At 41.8% G+C, this 21,795-nt stretch overlaps 1 protein-coding gene across 1 annotated transcript; it reads left to right on the top strand.

The window, feature by feature from the left end:
• The first annotated feature begins 7,726 nt into the window (after positions 1-7,726).
• On the top strand, positions 7,727-11,970 carry wnt9b (wingless-type MMTV integration site family, member 9B). The gene is made up of 4 exons (XM_061090696.1): positions 7,727-7,812; positions 8,288-8,541; positions 9,780-10,045; positions 11,509-11,970. The coding sequence occupies exons 1-4, from the start codon at positions 7,727-7,729 to the stop codon at positions 11,968-11,970; spliced, it is 1,068 nt and encodes a 355-aa protein (XP_060946679.1).
• The last annotated feature ends 9,825 nt before the right edge of the window (positions 11,971-21,795 follow it).

Genomic DNA, 21,795 nt, shown 5'->3' with positions numbered 1-21,795 from the left:
GTCATAGGAGCACAGTGTGACCTGGCCATGGCTTTAAATTTAACTGCATTACTACCTACTGTTATATTTTTAATCAGCTTCCAAATATGGTTACATTAGGAATGCATTGGGCCACTTTCACAGATTTGCTCCTTAATTTTCTCAGCTATTCTGCAGTAAAAATACACAAACCTGTATCTCAACATAGTCAGAGACACCATGAAATGTCTTTTTTTATGCCGCTTTTTAACAGCACAAAAGTTGTCTTTTTTCTGCTACTTTTTAACGGCAGAAAAGTTGTCTTTTTTCTGCTGCTTTTTAACGGCAGAAAAGTTGTCCGTTTTCATGCCGCTTTTTAACGGCAGAAAAGTTGTCCTTTTTCATGCCGCTTTTTAACGGCAGAAAAGTTGTCAGTTTTCATACAGTTCACTACAGTTCAACATCAGTTTTATCGGTTGTATGGTGTATGTTATGTGTAAGTTAGACAAAGTGAAAAATAAACATTTAAAATATTAAATGTGTAATTCTTTGGTCCAAATCATTGCTAAAATAATATTTTTTAACAAAATCATTATTAACGTATGTCTTTTTTTTATCCCACTTAAAAAACTTGATGTAAAAATACAAAAAATATTTTAGTTCATAAATTGAGAAAGATAAAATGAAAATAATGATTTGTGGTAATCAAAAACAAGAGGTTTAATGAATACTTTGAATATTAAATGATGAAATAAATTGATTTCCAAAAATATATCAAAGAAACACTCAGCCGTGCATGAAATAACATTGTAGGTCAATACGGGTCATTTTTGACCCATGTTTTGCCTTAGAAGGGGTTTGCATAGCTTGTGTATCAAAGGGTTAAAAGTTACTTTTATATTTTCGGATTTTAGATACTGGAGGATTTAACATGCTTTAAAAACCTACTGTTAGAGAATAACCCAGTAGTTTCCAAACTTGTCTTCTGACGCCTTACAAGAATCACAGTCTGCTGCTGCTTGTTTCCATGTGATGTCCTGAGGCTGCCCCCTGCTGGCTGCTGGGTTCCTCTGCTGCTCTTGCTTGGTTTGTGCAGCTTGTGATTAACTAAAGCTGTCCATAAAAGAAAATCTTTGTTATCCTTCAAGGGCAATTTGATGTACAACCAGCAACCAGTGCACGACAAAAATAAACCAATATATACAATGTAAATAAAACACAATATAAAACCCCTATAGACTAAGTAGCAGGGGAAAATGAGCTTTTAATAAATTAATTGATAAGTCGACCAACAGAAAATTACCCGTCAACTATTTAGATATTCTAGAAACATTTCATTCTACTTTTAATTTCCTGTTGTGTTTCTAATTATTAATAATGTTGGTGACATTTCCTTGATAAATGTGTGGAGGTTTTATTACCTCTGCTAAGGAGGTTATGTTTTCACCTCTGATTTGTCAGTCAACATGTAATAAACTACTGGACTACTGAGTCAGGTTTGTATTAAACTATGAAATGGTCTCAATTAAGGTTGCAAAGGTTTCTGGGAAATTTCCGGAAACTTTCCATGGGAAGTTAAGCTCGGGAATTTTGGAAAAAAAAACAAACTACGCAAATTAAACGCTGAGCAATAAAAACATCATTCAAAACCCTATTTTAAAGATGTATGGAATGCAGCACACGCTGCACTTTGAATTTCAACCCTCCACTGTGCATTCTTCCATCATAATAACTGCTGGGATAATTCCCAGCATCCTGCACACTACAGCACTATTGAGGCCTGCTGTAGTGTGCAGGACTAGTCAGGTAAGTTTCGATGATATTACTGGGTAAAACATATTAGCATGCTGATTGAGGATTGTTCATCTGTTCTTCTAGCCTATTTCCATTCATTTATCCATCAATTGTCAAATATTTTTACAGAAGATTCAAATTGTTTGGCTAACTATTTATATCTCTGGCATTGCATCAGTGTGTTTTTACAAACTTTTTTCTCATCTTTTTCTACTGAACAATGCCACGTGCACTATCTCATGTGTGGAGACATTTCACCCCATCCAATGTAGAAGGAAAGGCTGTGTACATTTGCAAATACTGTGCAAATAGCTTTGTTAAGAATGACACATAGTGCAGAAGCATATAGTCAAGTGCCCAAAGTTTCCTCAGGGCTCAAATCAGCCTATGACAAAACAAATTTTTATATTCATGTCTGTATATGACAAGGTAAATACAGTTAGTATAAATTACCCACAACATTTCCAGTTTATTCCTGTTAATTCCCGTTAATTCCCGTATACTCCCGTTGTTCCCGTTAATTCCCATGGAAAGTTTCCAACTTTGAATATTCCCAGAATTTTGCAAACCTAGTCTCAATCTCCTTATTCTCCTTCCTTCAATGTTTCTCCTCCCTCTCCCTCTCTCCCTCTCCCTCTCTCAGCAGTAAAATGAAAGGCTGGAGGCGGGATCACATCAGATACCATGCAGCAAATCCAGCCAGAGCAGCAATCCAAGTTGCAAACAGAGCCTGTCCCGTCCGGTGTCGGAGTACGGCCATGGCGAGTTGACTGGCATATGCCGTTCCACTCGACGCACAAAAAGAGAAAAACAAACCTTAACAACAACAACCTCACAACAGTTCCTCATAGCAGCATGATGCATACAAAGAGAAGTATAAAAACCTACTCATTTTGGAAGCATAGTAGGGACAATTGCTGATGTCACCATTCGTGGCTCCGTGGACAGGCAAGCCAGCATCTAAAACATCCTCCTGGAAGGGCTCCCTGTGTGAACAGACACGCTGCGGTTAGAGTCAAAGATGAATCAAAAAAAGATTAAATTATCAGGTGCACAATTCAGAAAGCACCGCAAAGTAGAGGAGGAGAAGAAAGAACAATATAGAGGTAAGAATCACCCCGATTGTGGACATCATTAATGTTTATTTTTGTCGACATGACATGATATGCTATCAGTACAGCTGATTTCAGATTTCCTTATATTTTTTTGTTATATATATTTATTGTTTTTTATATCTTACAATTTTGTCTGCCTGTTTGTGCATCTGTATACAGTCCAAAAGTTATTGTAGATGCATGACAGTTTGCGTGTGTATGTTGGGGGGCGCCAATTTGAAATCTAGCCTAGGGTGCCAACATTGCCAGGGCCGGCCCTGATAGATAGATAGATAGATAGATAGATAGATAGATAGATAGATAGATAGATAGATAGATAGATAGATAGATAGATAGATAGATAGATAGATAGATAGATAGATAGATAGATAGATAGATAGATAGATAGATAGATAGATAGATAGATAGATAGATAGATAGATAGATAGATAGATAGATAGATAGATAGATAGATAGATAGATAGATAGATAGATAGATAGATAGATAGATAGATAGATAGATAGATAGATAGATAGATAGATAGATAGATAGATAGATAGATAGATAGATAGATAGATAGATAGATAGATAGATAGATAGATAGATAGATAGATAGATAGATAGATAGATAGATAGATAGATAGATAGATAGATAGATAGATAGATAGATAGATAGATAGATAGATAGATAGATAGATAGATAGATAGATAGATAGATAGATAGATAGATAGATAGATAGATAGATAGATAGATAGATAGATAGATAGATAGATAGATAGATAGATAGATAGATAGATAGATAGATAGATAGATAGATAGATAGATAGATAGATAGATAGATAGATAGATAGATAGATAGATAGATAGATAGATAGATAGATAGATAGATAGATAGATAGATAGATAGATAGATAGATAGATAGATAGATAGATAGATAGATAGATAGATAGATAGATAGATAGATAGATAGATAGATAGATAGATAGATAGATAGATAGATAGATAGATAGATAGATAGATAGATAGATAGATAGATAGATAGATAGATAGATAGATAGATAGATAGATAGATAGATAGATAGATAGATAGATAGATAGATAGATAGATAGATAGATAGATAGATAGATAGATAGATAGATAGATAGATAGATAGATAGATAGATAGATAGATAGATAGATAGATAGATAGATAGATAGATAGATAGATAGATAGATAGATAGATAGATAGATAGATAGATAGATAGATAGATAGATAGATAGATAGATAGATAGATAGATAGATAGATAGATAGATAGATAGATAGATAGATAGATAGATAGATAGATAGATAGATAGATAGATAGATAGATAGATAGATAGATAGATAGATAGATAGATAGATAGATAGATAGATAGATAGATAGATAGATAGATAGATAGATAGATAGATAGATAGATAGATAGATAGATAGATAGATAGATAGATAGATAGATAGATAGATAGATAGATAGATAGATAGATAGATAGATAGATAGATAGATAGATAGATAGATAGATAGATAGATAGATAGATAGATAGATAGATAGATAGATAGATAGATAGATAGATAGATAGATAGATAGATAGATAGATAGATAGATAGATAGATAGATAGATAGATAGATAGATAGATAGATAGATAGATAGATAGATAGATAGATAGATAGATAGATAGAGTGGACCCTATACTGTTTCAGAATAGTGTGGCAGGCTATTCCTCCACTGACCACTTGTGGGCAGATCACTCAGGGCCGATATTAATTCCAGGTCTGAATGCAGTCATAGACTAATGGCCCATTCAGAAACCTGTCATTATTCCTAATACAGGTGGGTGAAGTGTAATCTTAAAAATGCGTTTCCTCATCAAACTTTGTTTTTGGGTGACAAAATCAGCTTTTGACGCCCATATCAGTGAAAGTTACATTCTTGAATGTATTGGAGCCCATGTGTCTCCAATTCTCTACTCGCAGATCTGATATGAGTTAATGAAGACCTGGAGGTGTTCCACTTGATGCCTATATAACCAGTGGGACTAGTTACCTTTTTGTACTACTGCATTCTGTCAATAAAGCATGAGGCCAGTGAAGCAACCAAATGTTCTGAGTGACTGACAGTAAATATGACTTTTTAACTTGTTTATCTTTTGTTCAACCTCAACTGTCTCCTAATGTGACAACATGAAGCAGGAAATTGGGGCTTTTTTCAAGTTATAGAAACAGCTAAAGCTGCAAAGATCAATTAATTGATCAATTAATCAGGAAATACTATTTTATTTACAATGAATACCTGATCACTGTAAAGCATTTTTCCTTTTTTTTCAGCCCTTGTTTGGTTTATTTGCTCCGTTCATTTTAACTACAGCATAAAATCTGTTCGTAGGTTGAACATCTGTCTTAAATCCACTAGATGGGGCTCCATCTTAGCTTGTCTGTGTTTTTTCCTTGCAGGACCAAAACATTCAGGGAGAACACAGAGTGTGTCATTTGATTGGAAGAACAGACTACACAACCTTTAATAACATAGTGCGTTTGCTTCCTTTAATTTCAGCCCACATGGATCATTTACTTCTTATACATAGGGTTAAACGCTGACTGCTGTGCTTTGCTGTGCTTGGTTGATTTATGATGCCTAATGGTAATGATTATAATGTAATAACTTGAGGGACAAAAATAGGGCTATTGCTTTTTTACTTTCTCTTCTCTATGTTATGGGATTCAGCCTGTTGCTCAAGGGCACTTCAGAGCGAATGTTTGCTGTCCTCGGTCCTTGAACCAGAGTTTCAGACTTTAAACAGGAAGCCACCACGCTGCTTTTCATTTTTTTAAATTACTGATCAACCAAAATTATAAATGTATTCAAAAATGAAATCTGACGGGCAGGTTTTAACGGATAGTTTGAGAGTTTGGAATTTAGAGACTGTGACCACAAATTAACTCTTTGACATTAAAGAGATGTTTAAAAACTATATTCTATCTACTGATATTTCTGCCTAACCAGAAACCATGTAACTCAGTCATTCTGCAGCTTCATCCACCTGGGTGTTACAGTCCCAGCAAACAATGGTCCCAAGGTTACCCTAACCCTAACCCTAACCCTAACACAGCATAGACAACATGACAGTTTCCCTAAAGTGAAGTCAAAGAATCTTGATGTATATTGCAAATAAACTATTCTTAAAGTTGATTTCTGTCTTTTACGGTAGTTCTTATCACGCTGATGCGTGTCCAAGTGTTGTACTGAAAGTTTCATTTTAATAAGTTGTTTGATGCTATAAAAACAAATCATGATTGACAGCATAGACTGACTCGTGATTGGGCAAGAGTGTGTAGCGACCTTGTTAGCTCCATCCCCTGAGTTTCATGGTGTAACCTTGCTACCATTTAACTTGAATTTTAAATTTGCTTGTATTAGCTTGCCGGCAAACCCTCCATTAGAGGGACTGTTTAATGAACATAGAGTTTAGACTTTAACATGTAAATTGCCTTGAGAAAATGTATGTTATCATTTGGTTTTATACATATAGAATTTACCATCATTGTTTTTCAAAAAGAACACTACTTGAGCTAACTAGCCAAACGCTTGGCTAACGTTAGTTGTTCTGCTGGTTGTCATTTCAACATACCACCTATAATTTATACTTAAACCTTATTGGAAGCAGTATTTCAACTGTATATCCAGCAGAGTGTTTGCTTGATGTGTTGCTTGTTAGGACGAGCAGGTGCCTTTTATTTTATTTTAAGTGAGAGAATTTATCAGACAGGGTCTGAGAAAACAAAATAAAAGTTCAGGAGGCCGGAGGTTTGATTTGAATAATGAGTAATGAGTGACCCTTACTCCTTGTGCTTTTTTATCGAACAATATGTACATTTAAAATTTTTTTTTTTTTTAAAGAAATTAAAAAAAAAAATTAAATCAAATCAAATTAAATGAATGCTGCACAGTCCACTTCTGCGCAGGAGGTGCGCAGATCACTTCTGCGCATGAGTTGCGCAATCCACTTCTGCGCAGGACGTGCGCAGATGACTACTGACTGCGCAGGAGGTAAATATTTAAAAAAAAAAAATTATTAAAAAAAAAAAACTGAAAATAAATGAAAAGTACATTTTCAACACTTTCTAATTTTCTGCAAATATTGGTAAGAATTTGAGCATGTTAAAGCCCTCAAAAAGCCAATTCATTGCCTGAAAAATAATAATAATAATCCTTACAATTTCAATAGGGCCTCACTGTCTGTCAGTGCCTGTCAGTGCTCGGGCGCTAATGATACACATGTTTTCAGATGATATTCAGCTTGTAACACGTGTAAATAAACAGGGGATTGTTGTTGCTGTAGTTGCTATGAACTAACATTATTTTTTTTCTTCCATCAGATGATGTGAGGATGAGCAAAGAGTGATACTGCTATAGGGGAAAGTCATGCTTTTTTGTTTCTCCTTGAAATATGATTCTGATGATAAATTGTTAAGATGTGATATAGATTTTTATTCTGGCACTGAGTAGTTCAAAGGAAGGACGTCCAGCCACACATGCAGGTAACCTGAATTTCTGCACAACCTTTGACAAAGAATTTTTGATGGGACATTCAAGCAACTCTCCTGCACCTTCGATGCGTTTTGCTGGGGTAAACATAATATTGAGAGTCCAATGAGGGTGCGGTAATTGTGAGACAGTCCAATGAGGGTGCGGTAACATGATGTACCTCCTCCCAGCTGCGGACCACTGCGGGCCAGGCGCACCGGGTTGAAAGTTTGCGTGCGTGTGAGTGGGGCCCCTCACTGAGTTGCGCCGAGCAGACGGCACAGACTTTCTCCGAAGAAGAGTCAGCGAGATGAAGAGCAGCGCCCGCCCGGCACCATGCGCTCCAGGCTCCCACGGACCGCCTGTCTACTGCGACTCACCGCGCTCTGCATCCTCCTCTCGCACACCGCAGCCTATTTTGGGTCAGATCACGTTTGTGTTTGCAACTTCTGCTCATCGCATGTGGTTATTGTTTAGCTGTGTTGCTTTAATCCCTCAGAGAACATGATAACAACAACATCTTTGACCAATTTACGCGCGGCTATTACGCACGAACTAACCATGAATTATATATATTGTTATGCGAAAAAGCTGCTCTGAACTATCATTATTACCAACCAAATTAAGATGACTTATTTAGCTATTATGATGGGATCGTCATATGTATATATTTGTTTTTATTTATCATAAATTGTTGATATACAGCAGAAAGATTAAAGTATGGGCTGCCCATTTTGTCATTTAATTATCAGTGCAATTTATATTTTGAGGAACCAAGGCACAAATTCGTCACAGTCAGAAAAGAATCTCCCTCCAGAGCGTATTTCACTAATTGTAAGCAATATTTCTACATTTTATCCAAGTCTTACTTTGTTTCTTTCTGATTTCCTCTCCCAGGCTGACAGGTCGGGAACCCTTGGTGTTTTTACCTGGTCCGTTTTCCAATGAACCTCCGACAGGAAAGGCCCACCTGAAGCAGTGCGAGCAGATGCCTCTGACCAGGCGGCAGAAGAGGCTCTGTCGCCGGGAGCCTGGTTTGGCGGAGACGCTGCGGGAGTCGGTCCGCCTCAGCCTCCTGGAGTGTCGCTACCAGTTCAGGAGTGAGCGCTGGAACTGCAGCCTGGAAGGACGGACGAGTCTTCTGAAGAGAGGTGAGCCTTTTTATTTACTCTTTTAGTTTCTTTTTAATGTCCTTTAATCTTTATTTGTCTGTATCTGGTTTTACCTAAACGAGACAGGTGCATATTTTTTCATAAATCCAACTCTCCCTAATAAGACATGCAATGTTTTTCAGAAAGGTGACAAAATAAAGGGTTGTCACAAGTAAAAAGTTGTTTCAAAGTCTTGAAGATAAAACAGAAAAGTAAAAAAACAAAATTTAAAAAGAAGTTTTAAAATTATTAACCTTTTTTGTGGATTTCTAGTCCTGTGATTGCAAACTTTAAAGCAAGATCCAATACTACCGACAGTTTCCTTAATGCGTCACTGATTTTACAATGTAGACATTTGCTTCAACTGCTCGGGTCAAAGAAAACTGTCTCAAGAGTTGTGACAACACACTTGTGCATCTCATTTAAACTCAGCAATTCCTTCCTATGCCTTACTAATGCAACACCAAGGTATTTGTGAATTAAGATTTGCTGCAAAGTTCCTTGTCCTGACACAACCCATGAAAAAGTTTTCCATTTAGTCCCCTTGCATATTTCTTGCATGGTCTGATAACCATTGATTAGAAAATAGACGTGTCCTAAATCACCATATCGCACATATAGCTCAAATCCCCTGCATATCTGCTGTGCGTAGAAAAAGCTGACGTATCCTCCAGGATTTACGCATATGATATCAGTGTGTGGGTGAGCATGAACAGGTCAGCATGGAGGTAATGAGGGAGTAGAAAGCCAAGAAATGTGGTGCGGTGCAGAGCGCTCAAGCCCTGTGGTTATTTTTATCTCGGGAAAGCGCCCATTCCCAGAGGAAAAGGGTGGCGTGATTACCCACTTTCATCTGGGAAAATCCTTCCTAGTCAAAATAATAATTAATTGGATCAAAATATACCCTGGTGACGGCTCTTGGTGAAGCAAATAACAGTGCGAAACCAAAAGGAAAGGTCAGAAGAGGAGTTATGACACAGGGAAACTTGCAGTATAATGCTGATGTTGGTTTAAACCATGACGACGTAGTGAGGACTCTGTAAACATTTTCTCTTAAGGGTTCATTCACTGGCACAAAGGACGATGTGACGATTGGGAACTATAAATCAATCCCTGAGGATTTACACAATGTACACACATGTTTGATGCTAAGGAAGGTTCTCGCGTTTAAATCCCATGTGTGTCCAGAAGAAACTGATGTGATGCATTTTCAACATTGTTTTTTACATTTATCACAGCGTTCAAGGAGACCGCCTTCCTCCTGGCAGTGTCCTCCGCAGCACTGACCCATGCACTCGCCAAAGCATGCAGCTCGGGCCGAATGGAGAGGTGCACGTGCGACGACTCCCCCGGCATCCAGCATCGGGAAGCATGGCAGTGGGGGGTCTGCGGTGACAACCTGAAATACAGCACCAAGTTTCTGAAGAAGTTCCTCGACCAGAAGATGGTCAACAGGGACATGAGGGCTCAGGTGGACGCCCACAACATCAACGTTGGCGTTCGGGTGAGTGTGAACAAATGAACCTTAAAAAAGTGGAGTAGGAATATTACAGTGAAAACACCCCCCCTCTTCCTTTTTATGACGAGGTTGCCACCCAAGACTTGCTGAAAACATCACCTCTACCTGAGCCCCACTTTGCTCAATTAGCTGGCCTGCAATTTTACACGACAATTACAGATCTGGCACACTCCTGCGCCATCACAGGATGGAGAATTACAATCCTCACCTGCATAATTTCTCTCAGTGCCAGACAGACAAACACCCCCCCCCCTTATTTGCTGCCGTCGTTGGCCTTGGTTGGCTAATGGCAGCAGCGAGACAAGACGGCTGTGGGATCGCTGGAGCCAGGTGTTCTCAGGCATGATAAAGCTTGCTGCGCAGGCCCACAGAAAATTAAAGGTCTCATGTCGGAGAGAACGATTATAACCGAGGCCTCTTTTTAATATACGAGCGAGCATTTTTTTCCTCTTACTGGATCACTGTGCTCTTCATAAATCCACCTAATGTTCATAACCACCAGTGTGGCGCTCTGAGATAGCAGGCCCCGGGGTCCTGCTCCCGCGGCTCACACCTACGTTCGAGCTGCTGGAGACGGGAAAAGGAAAAACAGGACAGGAAGAACCGAGGGCCATTTATCTTATCTCATCTTTACTGAGTTAAATGTTTTCCTCACTTTTCGCTAATGTGGCTCAGAGGAGCCGTGTTAACAAAAACATGAAGTGGTAGCCCCCCCCCCCCCCCCCCCAACACACACACACCATCTCCCAGTAATGGTGCCCTGGAGCCCCCCGAGGCTTTCATACCTGCAAAGGGAGGAACTGGGCAGAACTGTTCGACCCCAGCAGTGCCCTCTGGCTCTCTGTGCGTGACCTGTCTCTGGCCTCCGCCAAGACAGCAGCCTGAGTGATCGCGCTCCCATCACTGACCATCAAGCTCAGTGAACTATTAACCTATATCAGGGAAGGGGGGGGGGGCAACATCACAAAACCTGCTGCTACTTCTTTTTGGCACTTCTCGCACAGAAATTCTTATCAGTGTTTTCCGTGAGCAGACATGTACTAAGAACAGGGTGGAGAGATTCCACCGTCTGCGCTGTTTGTCACCTCTGCCTCGGGCTCCAGGGAGGAGAGACAGGAGAGGAGCAGACAGAGCTAGTTTCAACACATTGGGGAGAAGAAAAAATACATATAATTGCAAGAGCTGTCCAAGTGAGAAATGTGCGGTAAATGAAATACAGCATCCTGAACCGTTCCCCTCAATCCATTATGTCAAAACGTTTGACTGAGGTGAGTTAAAGGCTCGCTGGTTTTCAGACCACCACCCCTAGCCCTCCACCCACCCTGCAGGAAACTGTCTCACTCTGTCCAGATAGACCTCCCAGATAAGAGGACAGGTAATGAATCAAGTGGAAGGAACTGACATCGTTCTCCTTTTCCCCTCCCATGCCTCTTTCCTCCACATCTCAGGCGGTGAGGAGCGGCCTGAAAACAACCTGCAAGTGCCATGGCGTCTCCGGCTCGTGTGCCCTGCGGACTTGTTGGAAGCAGCTGTCGCCTTTCCACGACACCGGGCGGCTGCTGAAGTATCGATATGACACGGCCGTGCGGGTGCTGAGCGTCACCAACGTGGCCACGGGGGAGACGGAGCTCACCGGGCCCCGGCGTCACGGCCAGAGCCTGCGCACTACTGACCTGGTCTACCTGGAAGAGTCCCCCAGCTTCTGCAGGCCTTCACGCTACTCTCCGGGCACGGGGGGCCGGTTGTGCGCCAAAGACACCAGCTGTCAGAGCCTGTGCTGCGGACGGGGTTACAACACCGCCATGCACCTCACCAGCCTGTCCTGCCACTGCCAGGTGCGCTGGTGCTGCCACGTGGAGTGCCAGACGTGTGTGAGAGAGGAGGAGGTGTACACCTGCAAAAGTGCATAGAACTATGGGGAGTCTGAAGACGCACAGGGGAGTCAGTGAGAGACACAGAGGTCATCATCGATCTGACTTATCAACACTGACTGAAGTGTAATCTCCTGTAGACAATAAACTGCTCTGATCACACATCAGAGCGGTGTCTTCGCTGAGCTCCAGTTTTGAGGTTTCTTTGTTTGGGGGAAAGGAATGTAAAACGCTTCTAACATTATAAAATGTATTTGCTAATGGTCATTGATCTGATATGCACCCGCTCGCGGTAGTTGAGGATTTTCTTAAACGACTCTGCTCTCCTCTCAATGGATGCACTGATAACGCCCGCTCTCCTGGGACCGAGGGAAACCAGCTCTTAGCAACAGGTACTGGCCGGGACTGGACGCCGCCATCAGTACCACGTCGAGCTCTGACACTTTGACCTTGTTGTATTGTATTTTTGTAATTACCCACTCTCTGTTGACTATTTATTGTATCAGTTGTACTGCTGCTCTATACTTTAACCTTGTTTTTATTTTTTATAACCCAGAGTTGCCACTAAGGCTAGCACGGCCTGAAAAGGAATCTACCTGTCTGTCTCTCTGTCTGCTGTGTTCTAGTGGAGAACGTTTTTCGGGTTCTTTTCTGAGTAAAAAAAAGCACTTAAGTTGCTCTTTCTAGGTTTGATTCAAAGTGTAAAGTCGATCGAAGAAGTTAAAGAAAAATGTTAACGGTCTAAATATGTGTATAAATACAACCACTGGAAGTTTTAAAGTTTTAAAGGGTGGGTAAAGCCACTGATATGCATTGTAACTACATGTTATTGTGTTTAGAAACAAGCTGGGTTTCAGTTGCTCTTATGGAAATGTCTATGGAAATGTCTTCATGTGGCCTAATGTGTGCTCAGCAGAACAAAGGGAAAATGCCCGGCGTAGTAATGAGGGAAACACCAAACACAAAACTGCTGCAAACAAGAATGAAACACTTAGTTTGTGAACAGACAAGCTCTCCTCTGCTCCCCTTCTATTTATAGAGTCAAACGCTCTGCATTACTTTCATGTTTAAAATAGCCTGATTGAACCATTTCGGTGTTTAGAATCTAATTTGGCCACATCTTTGTTCCCGGTGCCTTTTGAACTGGCCTCAATTAGTTGTCCTTATTTTCTCAAATAGCTAATCAAAGAGATTCACCCAGTTATATCCACAAACCAATGTGTTCATGTGTGTGGGGTCAAACGTGCCCCTTAGACCCAAACGTTTGATCTTTATTGGCCAGTTTATGTTTAGCTTGAATGATTCTGAACTGTATATATGATATGAATATAAGTCATGTCAGATCTTTAGGCGCAAGACAATGTGGAATCGTAATTTTTCTACCTCACTTCATCTTTTGGCAAATATCTGTAAGATTTATGAGCTATGCAGAGTTTTTCTCTCTGTAGATACATGTTCTTTCCTTTGCATTTGTTTTAAAGATCATATTTCAGATTTCTGTACAGTTTTTTTTATTTGCTTTTATATATATATACATATGTGTGTGTATATATATATATATATATATATGTTTGTTCAAAATAAGTATATTTCAAAAGCAAAATGTTTTTCTTTAATCTCGTTGCATTCCTTTCTTATTTAAAAACAAATAAGATGAATAAATGGACGTACATTTGTAAGAGCTGTGTGTTTGTTGTGTCTCGTTCAGCTGACGCAGGTGGTCGCCCTCTGCCGTGCTATCACACACGTGCACACACCCACACACACACACACACCTGGGGATACACCTGCCTGCAACTCAGCACGCTGCATCAATTCATCTAAAACCACGTCCTGCTGATGACGCCCTCCCCTCCTTTTAGTCTGAAAGGCCTGTGGTCTCGCTGCATCGCCCTCAACCGCCCCCATACCAGGCGAGGAGGGGGCTGGTGGTGCGTGGAGGACACACTTACAGGTGTTGTGCCTCTGGCCAACACAACAACAAACACGATGACAATCATAATGACGTTGATGACTCGGAGGAATGCCGCCTCGCTGAGCGTTTGACCCCTGATTCACCATTAGAAAGTTCCAATCGACCGCCCGAATGTATGACGATGATGAGAGCAGAGTTTAAGTGCTATTACCCGTGAATCATAACCCTTCCTCTCATTTGCAAGTCAGTGGTGAAACTGCAGAACACAGAGGGCTCTTGTTTGAGGTATTTTGTTTAGTGTATGCTCCGCTGCTTTTGATGTTGCTCTCTAATTACTATGATTACCCATTATTATTCCTTATTAGAACATCAGCTTAGTATTGCAAAGAATTATAAAATAATTTCAAGTTGTTTTCAACTCTGGAGTTTAATTAACTGAAGAATCTCTTGTGAATGTACAGTGTAGGGTATTGTTAGCGCAAATTATCTCTCAGTGTGATGAGTGTACTGCGTGTCTTGGGGGCAATCTTCAGATATGTTTTTATGTAACTTGTAACTACACAATGAGATGAGCCAAATGTCACTAATTTCATACACAAACTGGGGGAGAAGAAAAGGTCAAATGTTTCCGTCATGTGAAAGAGAAAACGGCAATAATTGAAAAATACACAGGCTTCAAAGCACATTTCAAAAAGTAGAATATTGTCAGTGTAAGTGCTCCTGGATGGTTTGAGAAAATTCTCCCATTTATATACAGTTAATACAAAACTGGCCTGGCGGAAAATACATTGTGACTAAGCTGATTTTCCATGATTTTCACTGGACAGAAAAAAATGATCGTTCATCGACGACATTGAACCTTTGCTTGTATCCTCTGCTCCAATGTTAATTTACCCTCTCACATAATCAGGTTGAAACACTTCTGACGTCTCTTCGATGGCCGAGGTCAAATAAGTTCGTCTGCTGAGACATACTGACTCACCATATTAACTCGTCATATTATAATATTGCGGATCAATATTTAACTTTATTCAACTCGAATGCTTTGTGTTATAAAAGAAAAAAAAAAAACACATTCTTCTCGGCCGACCGAAAAAAGAGTGAGACAGAGGAGTGTGTCGCAGGCAGCGGGGCGGACCGGGGGGGTTGAGATATTGAAGGACATAAAGGAAAAAGATGAGGATGGAGGGATGAGAAGGGATAGTTTGTGGCCCCAGGAGGCCTATCCCCTGCTGCTGCTGTTGTTGTTTTATAATGAACTCCTAAAGCCTTCATTTCCCTCACTACCCTGAGTGGAGGGGGCGCAGCGATGGGGGCCGCTGAGTCCACAGCCGGATTCGCACGCACAAGCCCCGAGGGTGGCTGCTTTGAGCAGGGTGGGGGGTTGGAGGGAGCAAGGGGTGCAATATGCGAGATCCTATGTCTGTGTGTGTGTGTTTGAAACAGTCCTGACAAGAGACAGGTGAGGGCAGGGAGGTTTTTTGCATATGTGTGTGTGAGTACCTGCCGTGTGCACACCTGTGGTCACTTCAGTGGGAGTGATGTGCCAGCGTGTGTTTGTAGTGAGGTCCTCCTGTGCGGGTGGGAGCCGCAGTCAGCCGACTGTATGCTGGAGCTTTCCTCTGTCACCCTGGGACACTGAATGACATAGATAATGCAGGGTGATGCTGGTGGTAACACTATCTCCAATGTCTGCACTGGTCCGGTTCAGGTAGAGGTTACCATGCCGGTCTGGGCCGCGGCACCACACCGTGCTCTGATGGATGAAGATGAATTGACTGACTGCAGGCTGGAGCGTTTCCTTCGAGATATGTATTTGTGTTGCTAAGCAAAACGATATTATCCATAGCAACATACATAGCTTTCAGGTTTATACATCACTCATTTGCGTAAGAACAGTAGATGTTAACTGAAGCGTAGAAGGCTTGGCTGAAACTTTGCTCAAGGACACAAAGCGCCGTCCCGTCCTGTAATCAGAACCTCTGAGCCCCGGGTCAAACATCTCAAACCGACGGGAAGACTTCCGCCTCTGAAGAGAAGGTACTTTGATAGCATCAGTGTCGGCCCTTAATCCCTAAACACCCTGACACTGCACAGAGGGTAAATGAAATGATGAGGGGAAGGTGTAGTGATGGATTTGGTGCAGAAAAAGAGAGGAAGGAGAGAAAGAAAGAAAGAGAGACGGAGTTGTAAATACGGCATGGGGTAGGAATTTGGAATGTGAAATGACTAATGCAGTTGCTCAACCCACAACAAGAACATGCACTGCCTAGAGCTATGACAAGGCTGAGTGCATACCTCTATGGGCTGGTGGGAGGGGGGGGGGGGGGTGTCTCGCTGCAGAGACTGGGAAGGACTGGGATGGTGGCTGAGCTCCTCGCCGTGGGTGATGAGACGCTCCGGTGTGGAGACGGTGTATACACGTGTGACGGTCAATTGAGCAGGCAGCGGGGGTGAAATGATGGATTTTCATCCGAGAACGTAGATAAAAAAAGCTGGATCACAGCAGTGACTTCACAAAGTGACGAAGCAAAATACATTAAACTCAAACAGGGTAAGATACAAATAAAGAGTTGATTTGCTTGATAAAAAGCCAAATACTGTTTACAAAGATGGACGACAGGTCTCCACCTTCTCACGTTCTCCAGAAATGAGACTAAAATATCCCGGATTTGAACGCTGCCATCTTGCGCATTTGGGGCCAGAGTGTGCACAGCGGTTCAGGGGAGGGAGCCGCAGAAGCACGGGACTGTCCATCGACCAATCACTTCTTTGCCATGCAGCAGCCACACTAATAAAGGCTTTTTTTTATTATTTCCGCAGCAATAAAGCAGAGTGTATTTATTCAATTTCTTTTTTTGTATCAAAATATTGGGTTTTGGACTGTCTCTAAAGACATTTTGAAGTAACAAACTGTCCCAGTGAAGCACGGACAAACACAGAGAACGGTAAACAGAGAGCTGGTGCTTGAGGGCAGCAGCAGCAGATAAGGCAGGGCAGCGTGTCGTGGCAATTTTGGAACAAGACACAACCCTCTAACAGCATTGTCACGCATAAATGCTCAGAGCACGGCTCACAAGACAAAGGTTGGTTTGTAATATGCACACCGATGGCAAGCTGTTCTTTCTCTTTATACCTTTGGCTGGTTCAACCCGTTCCTTCCCCTCTGGTTGAAGTTGTTGTCAGGATCTTCTGATGACTTCAAGGTGGGCAACAATACCTTAGTTTAGGCATTCAGGCCGAGATTCATTCAGTCAACAAAGGTTGTATATTGGACAGGACTAAACATGATATATACAAATTAACATGATTTCATTGTGTATGATCAAAAGGTTACATTTCTCTTAAAAGTGCTTGAGAAGTGATTTCATGCTTCAAGATGCCCTGTAATGTTCACTGGTAGCTAACCCCCCACAGTGACCAGGCCACTGCCCTCCCCTTCCTCCTCCAACTGGGAGACCGGTGGGGAAGGTTGTTCCCATGCTGCTCCACAGAAACACCTGCAGCACCAGCAGCAGAGGTTTACATTGCAGCCGTTGTGATAGGACGTGATAAGGCCTCATGCAACTTCATAACTGACTCCCCCCTGTTCTCAATGTATGGTACTCCTCTGCTTTTCTCCCACGAGGAAACACACAGCCTCGCAAACACTCTGACCTCCATTACAACTGAAACAAAACTTTCCCAGGTCCACCACGTCAGAGAGAGGAAAACACAGATAAAGAGCAGAGCTGTGTGTGCTCTCCACCGGCAACACTTCTGGAAAAAAAAAAAAAACAAGTCTGGAATGTCGTCTTATGATTATTTTGATTTTGCACAGCCACACAATGAAGCCGTCTGTTGGCTGCAGAGCTCCCACTGATTAAATCATCACTGTCATTTAAGGATTCAAATGCACAATAATACAACATCAAAGTCTGTTGAGCTCCGTGAACCACATTCGACTTAATCATGAGGCTGTGGTTGAGAGTTGGGTGCATGACTGTGGGTCGGAAGCTCTCAGGCGGGGGAAGCCCGGCGCAGCGCTCCGTGCCACGGTGCTGTTCGGTCTCCATGCCGACTGAGGCGTCATGCGACCACGGGGGGGGGGGGGGGGGGGGGGGGCAGCGTCTCTCATCCTCAGAGGTGGGGGTGTCACAGGTGGTTTGGCCACAGGGCTGCACTCAGCGTGTCTGACAGCTGTGTGGGCCCCCTGACGTCAGAGGAAGTTGGAAGGGGCCACAAGTAGAAGCCTGTTATTAAGATGGCTTATAATGGTTAATGCAGTGTAATACATTAATGCTACTCTGAACTTAAAATATAATACAACTAAATAATATCAGTGATAAGATTTTGCTTTAATTCATATAAGCCATGCCCAAGAAGGACCCTTGGGCAAAACATGTGAAAGGCCCCTCCCCTTGCTAGCAACCATTTATACTTTCATCCATCCCTCCCTCCCTCCATCCGTCCATCAATTCCTCTATCCGTCTGTCGATCCAGCCTTTCATTCATTCATCCATCCATCCGTCTATCCTTGCATCCATCCGTCCATCCATCCATCCATCCTGCTTTTTCTTTGAGGGTCTCAGGGGGACTGGAGCCAATCCCAGCTGACACTGAGCTCAACTGTGAGGCGGTGGCGTTGCACCACTGCACCACCTTGCACTAAAACTAGACACCTGAATTGTCTGGTCATTTTCCATCTACTTGTATTGACTTTGTGTGTCTTTGTGGTAGTTCTGCATCATTTCGTGGTTGCTTTGCATCACTTTGGGGTCATTTTGTGTGTCTCTGTTGTTTAGTGTTATTTTGTGGTAATTTTCAGTCTCTCTGTGGTTGTTCGATTGACCTTCCAACAAAAATGTGGCAGCCTTTTCATATTCTCATATTAACAACCCAACACCAACACCATCGACCGCCCCTCCGTCACACTTTTCCCACCATAACCCACCGAGACACTGGAAGCTTATGAGTTTCTCCTGTCAACTCTGACAGGCCCTCATTTGCTTTCATTCAGCTTCTCATCACGGCTTCAAAGACAAGTGGATCATCTTGCTCGGGGGGGTAGTGAGAACATCAGTGTGCCTTAAAAAAAAATGAATGGTATCCAAAAATTGTTGACCTGAGGCAACGGTGCTGCTCCTCATAATTGGCTTCTCCAAACTGTCTGTCTTGGGCAATCATTGCAGAGTTATGATGTATTATATTGCCAGGAAAACATCATTAAGTATGTTGTTTAGAAGTGATTCAGTAACATATCATTTTCCCTTGATGAACAAGGGAGGGGAGGGAGGAGGTAATCACAGAGTGCAGCGAGTGCTACCGAAAAAACAATTGCTGCTGCCGTGTTGTCTAACCAGGACAGGGAGGCTGATCCAGCGCTAAATTTTGTTTGGTTCCAGCAGGAGCAGCCAAAGCATCAGAACATAACATTCTTTAGTCGATGCAGCAAGGTGGCCACACACACACACAAACTAATGAAAGGCATTTACTGAATAACAATGCCAAAGTATATATTTTAGGTACTTTATTTGAGTATTTTCATATTATGGTACTTCAGCCCCACTACATTTCGGAAGGAAAGTTGTACTGCATTGCATTTATTTCAGTTCAGGGTTAAGGTACATTTCAGATGAAGATTTTATATAAAAGTTATCTTCATATACGTTTAGCTAATACTTCAGTAGTTTTACTTTGTAGTTTAGCATTTTGTTTGCAGGACTTTTATATCTCAGAAGTAGTTTTACAGTTTTTGGTTTTGTTATAAGTAAAAGATGAGTCAAGCTCTGTATAAAAAATTATCTAACAAATTTCCATTAAAACCATTAGAGGTATATTAATAAAACCAGAAACACAAACAAATGGAACCTTAGTCCTCTTCCTCTGCAGATTAATAACCGAACAGAGCCGTAATTTTGTATAATAAACACTGTGATATGGAACTAGGTGATCCCTCGGTCAGTCGGAGTGGGGTGATTGTGCTCCACACCTGGAGTCTGGATTCCAGTTTGTGCCCGTGGTGCTCAGGTGTGGAAGAAAAACCAGTAAGCTCATCTCATCCTCTCCTGAGGGCTGAAAGATAAAGGACAGACGCAAAGAACCCCACGACCTTGAGAGAGAGAGAGAAAGAGAGAGAGAGAGAGAGGCAAACGTGCCTCATGTGGCCCGCTCAGAGAAGGGTTGGACGTCCTCGGCTTCTTCTCTCTGCTGAGCACACGGGTTAAAGCCGTGCACATCCAACCACTGCCCTGGGGATGTGTTATGACAACCGAAAAACGGTGAACAGCGAGAGCAAGAAGTGGCATGAACAGACCTCAAGGTTCCTGACATGTGGGGGTGGGTGAAAAGGACCTCTGTTGAGAAGTGTCTAGCCCCAAGATACAACCATCAACTCAAGTACCGTCAGGCAGCCGTGGAGAACTGTCTGGGCAGACTTGTGATCGCTGAGCTGGATGAGGTAAACAAATACAATCACTGGGCAAACAGGAGCTCCTAACATCTCACGGGACTGATAATGGTGAAACGATGCATGAATCTGCAATCGCCCACTCCTGGCCTCGTCAATTTGCCGTAAACCGGACGGTGATGGAGGGTTGGTGAGAGGTGATTGAGATGTGGTTTTGTTTAGGTGCCAGGCGTTGCCTCGGGATGATTTTCCTCCCATTAAATCACCATTTAACTATTGTGAAATTTCCGCAGCTTCTTCTGGGAAATCCAATCACGGCACTTTCACACAGTACTCCGTGACAAGGTCGGTCTGTGACGGCTACTTCACAATCAACCTGTCTCCCTCCTCAGACGCTGTGACGTGTAATCTCGGCTCACTATGAAAAGTTTGATATCATTACGTGAGGCGTCTGTGGCCTCAGGCAGGTAGGAAGCCTCTGGATGGACGGCAGCGAATATTCCGACACCTATCTTTGGAGAAAAAAAAGAGGATGGACTAATTAGACTGAGTCAGGGCTAGCTGACAAAAGATCCCCCGGGGACATGTTTCCCAGAGTCTTTCCTGTCACATGTCTACATGTCAACAGATTATGCTCTATGCTCTCAGAGCTTGTTTTAGTAGGGGAAAGGATCTTATACTTGTCAGCTATTACGTTTTAGAGAATATCAAATACAATGGAAAATGTAGCCTGAAGCCTGGATTTAAATTTGTGACGCTTAGTATGAGTTCAATGAACTGAAGGAAATGTCGACGTGTCCATTATGGGACTGATTAAACTTCCAGAGGACAAAAGAGCAGAAATTTGTCTTTGGTCCTCTATTGATCGCCATGGTATCCAGAAATCCATCACGCACATTTCAGCTGATAACATTAATTAATTTCTGATCATTTCAATTAAAAATAATTCACTTGGTTCGAGCAACTCAAATGTGAATATTAGCAACTTTTCATTTAAAACACTGCTGTTGCTAAGACAATTTTGGCATCAAGCATTAATTATGGGAATTATTCACTATTTGCTGACATCAATAATGTGCCAATTAAAGAAAATTAAAGAGATTTGTGGCCCCTGAGGGTCGGAGAATCCAGGTTTGATTACACGTTTCAGTGTCTGCATGGTGTTCAGCGTGGTGTGCATCACAGCATTTAGGATTTAAAACCAAGAATAATCAATACAACTATACAAACTAGGAAAATTAGACTTCCTGTCTGTGCTACTGAGCTGTACTGACACTAGGTGGTGTATCTTCAGAAAAAGATCATTAGCAGACAAAACATCGAATAAACATATATATATATTTTCATTGAAGAAAAAAAGGATTTTTTATCAGGTTAATGTAAGATGTAAACACTTTACACATAAACACTTACCGGCTTCGAAAAAAGCTAAAGAAACAGAGTCCGCATACTCAGTTTCCCCCCAAATAAATCCAGGCGGAGTGAGCACTCTTCACTTTTCTTCTCTGCTCTGTCCTGTGACGCAGCGCAGCTTCCGCTTTCCTACTTCCGTACACAAACG

This window comes from Limanda limanda, chromosome 17 (genome assembly GCF_963576545.1).
Source record: "Limanda limanda chromosome 17, fLimLim1.1, whole genome shotgun sequence".
Taxonomy (NCBI): domain Eukaryota; kingdom Metazoa; phylum Chordata; class Actinopteri; order Pleuronectiformes; family Pleuronectidae; genus Limanda; species Limanda limanda.
The sequence above is the reverse complement of the archived record's forward strand: the minus strand, read 5'-3'. Positions and strand labels throughout refer to the sequence as shown.

Bases quoted from the DNA above. Each gene is read 5' to 3' on its own strand.
- wnt9b (XM_061090696.1), top strand. From the start codon at position 7,727: ATGCGCTCCAGGCTCCCACGGACCGCCTGTCTACTGCGACTCACCGCG. The intron at 7,813-8,287 runs GTCAGATCACGT...TTCCTCTCCCAG, and splicing joins CACACCGCAGCCTATTTTGG to GCTGACAGGTCGGGAACCCT. The intron at 8,542-9,779 runs GTGAGCCTTTTT...CATTTATCACAG, and splicing joins GACGAGTCTTCTGAAGAGAG to CGTTCAAGGAGACCGCCTTC.